This window comes from Ochlerotatus camptorhynchus, unplaced genomic scaffold (genome assembly GCF_037179485.1).
Source record: "Ochlerotatus camptorhynchus isolate MF236.1 unplaced genomic scaffold, CSIRO-AGI_Acam_v1.1 ptg000070l, whole genome shotgun sequence".
NCBI lineage: Eukaryota > Metazoa > Arthropoda > Insecta > Diptera > Culicidae > Ochlerotatus > Ochlerotatus camptorhynchus.
Window position 1 is genome coordinate 1,681,352 of NW_027040560.1, and position 14,381 is coordinate 1,695,732.

A 14,381-nucleotide genomic window follows, 5' to 3' on the forward strand; every position below is an offset into this window, starting at 1 on the left:
GATGGCAATTATGCAGCAAAAGAGCAAATCTTTCTTTTGGTAAAGAATGGCCCTGTTTCACAAATTGATTCCGAAAATTTGGTGCATATTAAACATGTTAATGATGATTTGAAGCAAACGAATTAGTAATTGTTATCCAAATGTACGCTTCTTTCGCAACATCCCTCGTTGCTGGAAGCGACGGTCGAATGCAAGAACACGGAAGGGGAAACTAACCAAAACGAACACAAACAAAAGCGCAATTCGAGAAAGCTTAAAAACAAACAAAAGAGCATTCCAAAGCATTCGGTTCGGTTCCCACGTGAGGTATAGACTTTTGAATGGGGCGAAAACAGCGACCCCTCCCCTCGGTTTGCCTTCTTGAGCCGTTTGTTGGGATGGAAAGACACAAGGACACGCGTCAGAAAAAAAAAAGAAACCGCCGCTAAAACAACAACTGCCGTTCCTGATCCTGCTCTCGCTGTCTGTTTTTCCAAGGCCAGAAATGCTCGCGGGATGAAATCGATGTCAGAGTGGAAAATTCATGAGGTGTTAGATGCGCAAAATTTGGAATCAGGAAGCACGAGAAAAATAAAGCAAAATCAAATACAATGGATTAAATGGGAAATAATGAAATCAGCCACAATCCGATTTTTTGTTAGGTATGGAGGAGAATGAGGAGGAGGAGGAGATGCGGGGGATAAATTAGTAAAAACGTAAACAAATAAGAAGAAACAGAATAGGAGCCGAATCGAATGGCGAAAAGAAAAGAAAAACAACGAAACAAACACAAAATCGATTGATATTGACACAATTATAATGGTGGCGGGCGCGCGCACGGCGGTGGTGGCACACTTACCAGCAGATCTGGCCTTAGACAGAGACAAGCCAGCAGAATCTAGAAGAGATGGGAGAAAAAAAGAACCGGAAAAAGAATGTATATGTAAAAGACAAGAGAAAACAAAAATTGACGAAAAATGAGGTTTTCGGTGACATGGAAATAGTATGATTTGGTGAAACGAGGAGAGGATGGATCTGCCGGAGGTGATGTATAGTTATGGTTTAAATGGAAAAGAGGGAGAACACATGCGATCTGCAACCGGAGAGATTTAGAGAACGACGAAGGCATGACCTATATCACCGACCATCGTGGTGAATCATCGGTGGCGGAAGGGCGAGAAGAGCTGCGGGTACTTGGCTTGAATGGCATTACGACGGATCTAATCAAATTGAATGAGTTCAATTAGGCAATTGTTGACCTAATGGGCAATGGTAGTAGCTGTTAGCCTCCGTCGTAGTGATAGTAAAACGCTGAAATCATGTGACACAAAAGTGCAAAACGTACGCGAGCAGTTTCATTTGATAATTGTACATGATTAGGGGAAATGGGCGGATCTATCGTGATAAGGGATCATTGTAAAAATGGGCACTTGATATGGGATATTTGGATGTAGCAAGAGTTCCTACCCATATGGAATGTTAGTTCCATCAGAAAAGATGTTTTGGTACGCAAGGACGAATTAATAGTGCATTGCAGGATATAGCCACCTGCTAATTGCAATGTTGTTACGGGAAATTTGAATTGACATTTACGCCAATCAAACGCACGCCAAATTTGCTAGAATTTATATTATCAAAATTAAACGATCTTGAAATGGATAGAGATTAGCCTGAACGTCACATGGCTTTTAGCCTTTAGAAGCAAATCACTCCTTTGGACACATTTTTATTAATAAATATAGCGAATCTACACTATAAATTTTGAAAAAGTGCCTTTCTTGAACTGCTCAAGAATTCCCTGAACTTCCTCGAAATGCCTAATACTTTCTAGAGAATCAACACAGTATCTCAAATAATTCTCATTATTAAACTTTCTAAGGGTACATTGAATAGATAATATTTTTATCATATCATTCAACATCACAGCGAAATCAACGAAAACCAAATTTCAAAGAACGAACAGCTTTCAAAGAAGGAGAAATAGTAGAAAATCATATTTTACTTTTGAGAATTTGGTTGAAGTCACGAGGAACCAGTTTCAGAATATTTACATGAGCATTTTTCCTTTCGACCTTTTATCCCTAAACCAGTGCAACATGATCAGTAGGGCGCTTTACCGGAAAAAAATTGCCAACATTCGGTTTATAACCCCAAAATATGTTCCTGTGCAAATAATGGTAAAGATTAATGAAGGTTTAGAAGTACACTGAGGCAAATAAACTTAAGAATTTCATAAGACTTAACCTATGAGCGACACATATGACTCAAGAATGATTTTCGTCTAACATTAGGCAGCTCTTATACGCCTTAAACCGATTCATTTTCCCAAGCGTTGAAAGGCGAGTGGTCAACACACGGACCCCGTAATCCGAACGTCCATGGTTTGGTTCCAGTTGCTCTGTTTAATGTTTTTTCTCAACATTATTTTTCATAAGGCAAATCAATGAAATTCATACCGACTTCTTGTGATTAAAATTCATGAGTGGTTCTTATAAAAATTTTACCTTCTTTTGCCTCAATGTAGAGTTGGCAACACTGAGGCACTTACACTGAAAAGAGCAGTTCCAAAAAGCAAAAAAAAAATATTTTTTGACTAGAACTTCTCCGATTTGCATGAAGCTTTGTATAATTGTTTGTTGTGGATAATCATTCACATTTTGGTATAACGCTTTTGACATTTTTCAATAACTTGTAGCACGAAAACATCGCTTTGGATTGATATGACGTCCGAGAAATAGTTGTAGAGAAAAATATACAGTAATTTTTTATCATAATTTTGAGTAAAAATTATAAAAAAGTGTTAACAACTTAAATATCTCATAATGTAGTTGTTAAATTCCTATAATTTTGTTTTTAAAAATAAGCTCATGAAAAATTAAAACATTTAAAATATTGAAAAACTTGGACGCTTGAAAATTGTCAGAAATTGTAAAACATCAACTTTTGATTAAATTTTTAAACTTTTTTTCAAAGTAAATAAAAAGTAGTTTTTGGATAGAAAACAATTTAAAGTTTCTCAAATATTGATTCCTGTGTATAAATTTAATTAAAAAACGTACGTAAACGTTAAAAAAATTAAAAAAAAACTGTTGTTCTAGGATTCTCAAATTTCAAGGTTTAAAATAGAACAAAAAAATTGCATTTGTCATAAGCTTTTGTTTTTCAATAAAAATAAATATAAATATTGAACAAGAGCATTTCGAGATATTTCAGTTTTTAACTTTTTTTTTGTTTTGCTCAAAATTACTTAAAACAATTGACTTTGTATATTTTTCCAGAAAGACTTTTTCTAAAATTTTGTCTCAGACGTCATTTCGATCAGAAGTGACGGTTTCCGTAATACAATTTATTAATAAAATTCAAATACGCGATTCGTCATTTGAGACGGAATTGTTTAAAACCGGTATTTCCGGTATTGGAATTCAAAAAAAAAACACCGGTATACCTGGTAAAATGCATTTTACTGAATCAAAATTAGAAAAAAAGAGGCGGAATGAAAATATGCAGCTTTATTCAACCGACTATTGTACCAATTCAATCTTTGTGATTGACAAAATAATCATTATAAGCATTGTAAGTTTCATCATTCAGCTAAGAATGAATATCGCTTCCAAAATTTCTGGACACCAAAAATGATCGCTCGGAATCAACGGATGTTGATTTGACGGATAATTGCTGATGGTCCCACAATCACGATATTTTAGTTTCTTTCCTTCGGCTTCATAGGTAAGCGAACTGTAATCAGATGGCTTCATCAGTGGCCTACAAGTCGACATTGAATTTGTTGCAGTTTATAAAGATCTTGTTTATATCCTCGAAGAGGTCCTTGACGGGGAAAGTTCATCCGGGTAAAGTGATTCTGCTGCTGTAGTGGCTTCTTCTTCGCAGGCTGTCCTTTGATTATTATCTGAAGCAATTCCACAGCTGATTTTTTGCAATATTTTTCTAGAAAGAAGCGAGTAATGGCGCTATAACCATAGGCCATATAGGGCTAAGACAAGAGTTAGTGCTCATGTCCGGACCACTAAAGGAAGATGGAGCATCTCTTAACATTTTTAGACTAGATGCTCCCAACGACCGATCATTTATAAATAACAACGTGGTACGAGATGTCCACGGTTTATCCATTTATTGGATTCTGAAGCATTGTGTTTAAATCTTTGACTTAAACAGGCCCGATGTTTCTGAATCATCTTGCCCCTTAAATGCTGCACAGTAGGCCTGGCCGTTTTGAAATATTTTGCCCATCTCTGCAACATATACCAAATAGACAAGTAAAATGTTGGAGATATGTTTATCATTTTCCAGGATGCTGATTAGAAGCAATTCCACAGTTGGTTTTGCATCGTGTAGCCGTGAATGTTGGGAAGAATATTCCAAAAGTGGCCATGTCAAGTCGAACTCGCTTATTGGTCCAAACAAGTATACAGGTCAGCAAGATGGTACTGGCGTTCCGTGCGTCTGAAATCAGCCCTGAAAATGATGTTCAGTACTAGTCCAAATGAACTGGATAGGAACTGTTTCACCGATATTGACACTTCTGGAGGAACTGGAACGAGCTTCCAGGAGAGGTTGCAGGAATCTTCCGGTGGAAGTCAGAAGAACCTTCCAGTGGGTCGTAAAAAATAATCCTAATAAAACTGGAACAAGCTTCCGCTGAAATATGGAGGAAAGTTCAGGGGAAAATGTTAAGAAACCACAGTACAAAATTCTGGGAGTAATTTTAAGACACTTTCAGCGCAATACAGAAAAAAAATCAGCTATGATAGCGGTTATTTGTGGATTCTATCAATCTTGTCCTTAATGAGTTAAAATAAAACTAAAATTCTCAGACGCCCAGTGATCTATTTATAGAGTTACATTTTTTGTTACTGTCGAAAAGCTTGAGCTCAAAAGTCTTCGCCAATATTGTTCTCTGGAATATTTCCTAGCAACAATTTAGTTTGAAATTCACTTGCTAGGTTGTGCTAATGTATATGGAAAGCATCGTTTAGCTTTCGTGATCTGAATTATCTAGAAAGTTACGCTTTTCGGCAATGTTGTTAATGTTGCAAAGACCAACATTATATTGGATTGTCCAGTTCAGAATTCACTCACTAGGTGGCTCTAGTGCTCATGTGAACATAGTACACATATAATATCTCTGGATCCTGGCTACATAAAAGGTAGCTATTTTCTACAATGTTGTTCAGGAGACTAAGGTCTAAGACCTTTTGAATCTTGGTCAGTTTAGTTCGGAATTTTCTCACTAGGCGGCGGCACTAGAATTTGCATTGATAATTCGTGTAAATGCAGGGTCGGGAGCTCAAGATCCTGACTATATAGAGGAAGTGGCTCTAATGTTGGCCTATGGATCTAAGATTGGGCCCATCGCTAAAAATCTGCTATTTATCAATTTTATATAGTTGAACGCGTCATTGGGACGGTACTAATAGATATTTTTGGTCGCTTTTGAAAATGTAGTCGATTGCTGAATTTATGTATGGGCCCAAATTAGGAGCATTTAGGCCGACATAACATCCATTTCCATCCATGCACTAAGTTGTTCTAAGACTAAGACTTTTTGAATTGTGGAGAGGTTAGTTCGGAAATCTCTCACTAGGTAGCTGAAAAACTTGTCATATCAAAATTTTTCCTATATACAAGCATGTTGTTTTCTGCAAATTTGTTTAGGAGAATAAGACTTTTTCAATTGTGAACTAATTAGTTTTGAATTATATCACTAGATGGCTCTAGTGTGCTAGTGAGCTTAGTGTACTTTCAGGATCAACATCTCAAGATCCTGGTTGTATAAAAAGTTGATGTTTTCAGCAATACTGTTCACTAGGCGTAGAGGATTTAAATTGTGAACAGTTTAGTTCCTCAAAATTCTAGCTATATTCCAAGTTGCTGTTTTCTGCAATTTAGTTCAGGCCGTTTAGAGCTTTTTAATAGTGGGCAGTTTAGTTCTGTATTCTTTCATTAGATGGGGCTCTATTGTTCTGGTAAGCTTCGCGTATTGAGGATCTACATTCCAAGATCCTGGCAACATAAAAAGTTGCTATTTTCTGCATTTTTTGTTCAGGGGGATAAGACCTTTTGAATTGTGGAGACATTAGTTCGGAAATCACTCATTAGGTGCTGTAGTGTTCTGGTGAGCTAAGTGTACTTGCAGGAACAAAATCTCAAGATCCTGCCTAAATAAAATTGCTGTTTTCTGCTATTTTGTTCACGTGGCTTAGAAGTTTTGAATGGCGAAGACTTCTTCTTCTTCGCATTTTAAGCTTATTGCATATTAGCTTATTGCGTGCTCTCAAATTAGTGTTCTAGATGCACTTCCACAGTTATTAATTGAGAGCTTTCGATGCCTGTACCATTTTTGCATTGATATGATTGTGTGGCAAGTCCAATCATACTTCTATGCCCAGGGAAGTCGAGAAATTTTCCAACCCGGAAAATTCCTAGACCGGACCGGGAATCGAACCCAGCCGCCTCCAGCATGGTCTTGCTTTGTAGCTGCGCCTTTACCGACTGAACTAAGGGAATGGCGAACAGCTTTGTTCGAAATTCTCGCACTAGGTGATGCTAGTCTTCTTCTTTTCCTTTATTTAACGTCGGTCTTTGTTCCGCAATCTAGTGCCAATCACCGACGGACATCGATTGCCATCCATTGACGGCAACCGAATGTACAGGAAGGGAGCTTCCACACCTGCGTAGGATATCGCACCCATTCACAACACACATGGGCCGGGACCAACGGCTTTACTTCCTTTCCGAAGGAAAATGTGACCAGAGATTTTTATGCCTCAGAAAAACCCACCGACCTCGGCTGGGATTGAACCCAGACCTACTGGGGTGTTAGAACGCAGTCACGCTTACCACTACACCACCGGCGCCGGCGCTAGTGTTATGGTAAACTTCGTGTACTTGCAGGATCGAGATCTCAAGGTGCTGTCTATATACAAGGTTCCGGTTTTCGACAATGTTGCTCAAGGGACTAAGTCCTTTGCAATTGAGGGCAGATAAGTTCGGAATCCTCTCACTAGGCAGTACTAGTGTTCTGACAAGCTTCGTGTTTATGCAGGATCGGCATTTCCTTACTATATACAAGGTAGCTGTTTTTTGCAGAGGGTTAGACGTTTTAAAAGGTAGCAAGTTTAGTTCACAATACACACACACATCGGCATCTCAAGATCCAGGCTATATACAAAGTTGCTATTTTTAGTAATTGTGTTCAGGGGTCAACAAAGACTTTTTCAGTTGTGGACACTGTAGTTTGGAATTCTGTCACTAGGCGGCTCTAGTGTTTATATGAACAACAATTGACATCTCAAGATCCTGGATACATACAAGGATGCTGCTTTCTGAGTCTCAGACCTTTCAAATCGGTTGGATTTGACTCGCTTTGCTCGAGACCTTTCAATCAGGTTGGACTCGATTATCCGTAAGTGATTTTTCTTCACTTCCATCGCCGATTTCTTGCAAATAACTATTGATCCATGCATAGTAACACCACCTTCGGAGATAACCTCACTTTTTAGAATCCAATTGGGATATGTATTGTTATTTGTGAGAATTTGACGATGGAAGCGAATGTCAACTCTGCACAGGATTCCGTAAGAACTCTCACAAGAATTTCCTTTATAGCTGGCAGCAATCAACTTCGCATTGGGGATGATTTCCAACGTGCCCGCAGTCTCAGTTCGATCGAGACTATTCGGTCGATGAAACAAGGTAGGCACTCATCTTATTTCCTTTCAAAGGTAAGGGAGCAGATGAGTGTGCTGGTCGAAAGATCATATATGATTACCTTTGTATGGGTCCCCTCACATTGCTCAATCCCAGGCAATGAGAAGGCGGACTCTCTCGCAAAGGTGGGCGCGCAGGAAGGTGAATTTTATGACAGGCAAATTTCACACGATGAATTTTACCATTTAGTGCTACAGAGTACCCTTTCGAGTTGGCAAACCTATTACATTCAATTATTCCTAATGTTTCTTCGAGAGCGTGGTGTAAAGGCTTGGACTTAAGTCGTGACTTCATTCGCGTGATGAGTAGACTTATGTCCAACCACTACTCGCTAGATGCTCATCTCAATAGAATAAACCTCGTGGACAGCAACATCTGCTATATGCAGTCGGTTTATGTGTTTCTTCAAATGTCTAGTATAAGAATTTAATTCCTTTGTTTTTTGTCTCTCTTTAATAGTTTTTGTTTATCTTGTCTCCTCATAGCCTAGTCAGTAAAGGCACGGTATTACCAAGCCGGAGGCGGCGGGTTCGATTCCCGGTCCGGTCGAGGGAATCTTTCGGGTTGGAAATTTTCTCGACTTCCCTGGACATATAAGTATGATTGGACTTGCCACACAATTATACCAATGCAAAAATGGCACAGGCATCGAAAGCTCTCAATTAATAACTGTGGAAGTGCATCTAGAACACTAAGTTGAGAGCACGAAATAAGCTAATATGCGCTAAGCAATAAGCTTGAAATGCGAATAAGAAGAAGAAGTTATCTTGTCTCCCCGTCGCCCACTGATCACCATAGCCGGTCGAACTCCAGACGAAACTAGAACCGCACTACCATTCATACTGGCGACAACGCTCTGATGAGACAACGAAACCTTACCCCAAGCTCCTCCCCTGATCCTATCCTTCGACAATGTACCTCTCTAACCTCGAGTAAGCCGCGAGTATTCGGCCCAACTCCTACTAGACATAGAATTAAGTGAATTTTGTTACAAACAAAGAACAATGAACTATCGGCTCCGTAAAGCTAACGCGATTGAGCCTTCCAAATGAACGAACTAGTTAAAAAAAAGAATTTCCTTATAATACTCTAAAAATGGGGCCTCCCTTAGGTCAGTCGGTAAAGGCGCAGCTTAAAGCAAAACCATGCTGGAGGCGGCTAGATTCCATTTTTCGGGTTGACAAATTTCTCGACTTCCCTTGGTTGGTTGGTTGTCTTTATTAAGGAGATTTTCAGCCAGACGCGACTTCCCTTGGCTTAGAGTATGATTGTACTTGCCACACAATTATACTTATGCAGAAATGTTACATGTTTACTATTTGTTTCATACTAATCTAGAATTTCGCTATAGGAAACCCTTTGATTCACTATGTTATTCTCGCAAACTGCTTAATTGGGTTTGCTGTACTACAGTAACTAGGAATTACCCAGAGAATTCTTCTGAATACTTTCCCATGAATTTATATTTGGAATCCCCTATGAATTCCACTCAGAATTTCATTGGAGCAGTCCCGTAAATTCTTTGAAATGCGCCTCAGACTCTGCTTTGAATTCTTTAAAAAAAACTGCAGAAATAGACTTGAATAGTATAGTATAGTATTCCCTTAAAATTTTCATCGAAAATTTCAGAATTTGTTTGGAACTATTTTCAGAAGTCCCTTTCGATTTTCCTTTCTCTCTAGGAGTGCTCCTTACAAATCCCTGAAGGGTCACCCACATTAGATCCGTTTGCGCTGCCTTGACGTAAATTTGACAGTTAGACAATAGATTTAGCTGTCATTTGGTCGTTCCTTAGAATTCTCCTCAAAATAACTAATAATTTTAGTCAGAACTCGCATGGAATCCCCCTGTTAAGAATCCTAATCAGGATTCTACTCAAAACTACCTTGGAATCCTGCTTACGTTTCACCTGGAATCGTGGAGTGCATGCTGACTAGAAGGTGAACTGTTCGTTATTGTTCTGCTAATTCAAGGTCAAACATACGAACATCCCATATTGATTCCACTCCGGCATTGATTTCATCAAGTCACTAGATTGGTGACATCGACGCACAGAGTGCAGTGACGGCTATTAGAGAAAAACTTTTCTGATTAGCAGCAACACTGGCACCTTCCGCGTAGGTCGCCGGTCACAGTCAGTCAGTCAGTCAGGTGTGTCTCCTATCATCAGGTATTCATACACGCCACTTTAATCCCCACGACGACGACGACGACGACGACGAATATAGCCGCCGCTCTCCCTACTTGGTCCGGCACCGACCAACTGACTGGTATTAAATATAGGAAATAACCCACCTCTCTGCAGAGCTCGAGTGGTGCCAAGACAAACGCCTAAATAGTGGTGTTTATCGACTATTTCTTTTTGCACCCTTGCGAAGCAATCGCAGGCCTCAAAACCACGATAATGTATCTAACGCAATACATAAACGAAAAAAAAAAAGATTCGATGCAAGCGGAGAGCGAGAAGAGTGCAGAAAAAAAACGCCAAATTACCTATTCATTCAAAATCGACACTTTCGCAAATTTTTGCAAATACGCCTGCTCCGTCTTGCGGCGAGCAAGAGAAAAAAAAAAGCGAACGGTTCGACGAGTAATAGGTGCATAACATAGCAGGCGAGAGAAAATAAATACCGAGGCATGTCGAAAAACAGCGACGTTGCGATTGTTGTTTTTCGTCGTACCATCATCATTACCATCAGGGATCGTCCGGATGTGCCATGTCCATTCGCAAATTGTGAATGGAAGTGCCACTGCAGAAAGGTGACAGCTTGCGGCAAGGTTCGTCCCCAAAGCATGGTTGACCGAGCCCAACTACCATAAAATAAATCACAGAAAACCATGAGTGAAGGTTCCCAAAGTTAGGCGAACCAGCTACTTCACGTGCCTTGCTGCTGCAAATGTGGTTCACGTTTGTTGTTGTTTGGCTATTAGAGCAATTTCACCACTTTTTGCTGCACACACAAAGGAGATTGAACGGAGAAGGGAGACTCTGCAAAACGTAAAAAAAAAAAATGCTTTGAACGCTAAAATAATCCACTATACCGTCAAGGCACACGATTTAAGCTGATGTGTTTGTCCATTACGTTACATGTATACGGTTTTTTTTTTATCTACAAAGAGTTTTTGCGAATCACGCTGATGGCTGACGATGGAGCTGTGAACCGTGAGAAGAGGGCGGACACAAGCAAAAGAGGATGATGGAAAATATCTAGATTTGGTGTGTGCATTGACCAAATCTCGGTTCGCAATTTTTGGTATATAGATGATGCCACTGCGCTGCTGCTGTCCGCTATTGCTGCCGATGATGATGGAGAGCAAGAAATGTCAAAAGTACATTGAACCCGAGCCAGGCAAAGCCAGTCTTCGAGCCGTATCTTGTCTTCTTTCCGCCGCTCTATTGCACACATCAGCAGCAAAGCGTACGATTTTCTTCTTCTCGCAAATTACGCGCATTAGCGAAAAAATGTATACCTACGTACCCGAAACATACAGCAAAGCCTACAGTGGTCGTAGTATTTGCGGTGCATACCTATATATGCAATTTAGGTTGCGAGAAGCTTGCACCTTATCTCACTCTGGTTGACTTCAGACTTCAATCGAACTGAACGAACCCCGGACCCAGGATGGGCAAGATTGGGGCGGGGTTGGGTGATTGCATATTTGCATTTATTGGTGCCGGCTCGGTCGATTAGCAGAGCTGTTTCTCACGCCACTTGCTATTCCGGCTTTTGGATATTGGAGTGTGAATTGGAACTGAACTGGAGGTTTGGCAATCAATTAGCAAATTACTGTTGCTGAATCGAAAGGAATGGCATGTTGTATTTGCATTTCATCTGCCTTGATCTAGTTACCATAGATTGAAAAAAAATGCCAAGGTTTGTCACTCCCGCGAAACCGAATGGACATTGTTCCCATATGCGTGTTGTTCTCAACACTACCAACACCGGTAACGATGATGTTTGGCATCGAACCCATTGTCACGCTCAAAATCACACGCTTTTATTGGCGGGCAGCAGCAACCGACCGACCGACAGTGACTAATGCTGGTATGACATTCCCAGGCTAGAAGCATAAATTGTTGTGGGATCTTCGATCGAGCAAATTACATAACCTACAGCAAACAAACAAAATCTGCGCTCGTGCAAGACACTTTCTGAACACTCACATAAACTTTAGAATTTATTATCGCTCGCTGTATCCGCAGCAGTTCTGCGCAGCTAAGCTGGCACAAGTTATGCATGGTAATACATACACCACCGAGCACAGGCGGAGGCTTTTACCTCCTTCCTGTCATGTTGTTACTAAGCGAAAGAGCAACTTTTATTTTTTCTGAAGCGAAAATTAAGGATAACCACAAGGGACGAACCCCACCTGGTTCACTTTTGGCTTAATATCTGGTGAAGTGGAAATTGGAAGCATACCAGACAGAATCAGACAGTGCTGCGTGGAGGGAGAACTTTCATTTACTTTCGATGTGCCAAATGAGAGGTATATACACGCAAAACAAAGGGCAAGTACATTATCTGTATATGTTTCTTACGGGAAATGTAAGTAAGAAAAGTAATGAACAAGCAACTTTTTCCTGAGTCAATATTTTCGGATTAAACATTCACAAGATGGGTGAAAATTTAATAAATAAATAAAATTGGCAAACGCAAACAAATTCATATGCGATGATTTACTACAGATTCTGTAAATCTTCTATACAAACTTGTACAAATCATCCAGTTGGGTGTACCTGGCACAGCCAGCACCCGAAGGGAAGCAATCAACATCCAATTAATTAGCTTTTAATTGATGTTTGTTAATCTGAAAGTATACCGACATTCAACTATTGGCCGGTAGATATCGGAGTTGCAAGGCAGGCAAAAGTTTGGTGGATACAGTGGAGTTTCGGTTTTATCACGGTTCGTGTTTTTACACTCTGTTTATATAACTTTCGGATTTATCACGAAAAATGTTTCGCGATGGAAAGGATGAACAAAGGATGGTATAAATTATTCTGTTTTTAATTCCATGGGAAATAATCGAAGTATGCCTCAGGGAAGTGTATTAGAGCTTGTTTTATTTATAAGGTATATCAAAATATGCGACGAATTTGATGGTGTTGCGATATTTTTATGCCGATAATGCAGTACAATGGATAGCTAACAAATGTAATTGTAAATGATGTCATTGTTTAATGTCCTTATATTGGATGCTGTAATTACGATTACAAATGGGTTATTTAATATTTGTGGTTGACTCCAACAGCCTTTTCACACTTATGTCGCTGTAAAGCAATTTAAAAATTTCCAAGAAATTGTCTGTAGATGAAATCAGTTCGTCTTTTTGCAAACCTGTTCAAAATGTATTCATTAAATGTATTCATTAAATTTAAGGGGCCTCATAGCCTAGTCAAGCCGGAGGCGGCGGGTTCGATTCCCGGTCCGGTAGGGGGAATCTTTCGGGTTGAAAATTTTATCGACTTCCCTGGGCATAGAATACCATTGTGCTTGCCACACAATATACAAATTCATGCATTGGTATTGGCATCGAAAGCTCTCAAGTAATAACTGTGGAAGTGCATTTAGAACACTAAGTTGAGAGCACGCAATAAGCAAATATTCGCTAAGCAATAAGCTTGAAAATGCGAATAATAAGAAGAAGATCATCAAGCTCAATTCTTTGTAGGGGTAAGTAGCGGGACCATCGTCATCTTTGACATTTGATGATGCGATTTTCCTACTATCCTGTTTATCATCAGGGCTGGTAGCCATCACTGCTGTCAAAAATAGTGATTTTAGTGACCATGTTGAAGAAATAAGTGACTGAATAGTGACTGTTAGTTGTAAAAATAGTGACTAAAAAGTGACCCTGAATTGAATTAAAAATAAATTTTATTGAAAACTCTTAGGAATTTCTGAGAAGCACAACTTTTGTGAACTCAAAGGAAAATTCCAAGGGCAATCCTTGGAATTTTTTTTGAAAATACTAAAAGAAGGATTACAATTAAATCTGAGAATAATTCCAGGACATCTTTAAAGGAATTCGGGAAACAAATTCAGGAGAGTTTTCCAAACAAATTATGAGAAAAATTCTAAGGAAATTGTGAGTAGAAATGCCAATGAATTCTTAGGAGACTTTCAATGTGAGTAGAATTCCAAGGGAAGGAGTGAGATTCAAAAGGAAATCTGAAATGAATTTAATGAATATTCTGATAATCTTTCCAAAAGGTGTCTTATTGTGGGGAATTTCAAGATAATTCCGCTAAAAACTAAAAGAAAATTGAATTCGTAGGATAGCTTCATTGAAATTTCCGTTGAATATGAAATGGACTATTCTGAGAACTTCCCAAATTTTTCCTATGAAGTTCTCGAAATGTTTCTGAATACCACTGTCCTTCTGCGAAGTTTTCGAAGTTTTTTTTTTAAATGTCTGGAACTTTTGTGAATGAAATAATTAGTATAGTTTTATGATTTTCACTTAAGTTCTCATCATTTTTCTGAAGTTCATGAAACTTCCATTAAATTATAGCCACTAATTTAAAACTTCTTCAATAGTTCAGACTTTCCGGGTGTTATTAAAACGGCCTAAACGAATTTCTTTAAAGTTCTCTAGGTTGCCCTGAATTACTCAGTATTTTTTAACAACCCGCAACTTTACTGAAATTAATTGATTTGCCTTGAAGTTTG

The 14,381-nt window shown here is 39.1% G+C and overlaps 1 protein-coding gene across 16 annotated transcripts in view; it reads right to left on the minus strand.

Moving 5' to 3' along the window:
* The window catches only part of mask (multiple ankyrin repeats single KH domain), a 129,500-nt gene that overhangs the window by 63,175 nt on the left and 51,944 nt on the right, over positions 1 to 14,381 (minus strand). For 7 of the 16 annotated variants that reach the window (XM_065217029.1, XM_065217023.1, XM_065217018.1 and 4 more), the window contains exon 2: positions 839 to 877. The exons of the other annotated variants lie outside the window; for them this stretch is intronic. In XM_065217029.1, coding sequence (XP_065073101.1) covers positions 839 to 877 — 39 coding nt within the window. The remainder of the gene's footprint in view (positions 1 to 838; positions 878 to 14,381) is intronic. 16 annotated transcript variants of the gene reach the window in all.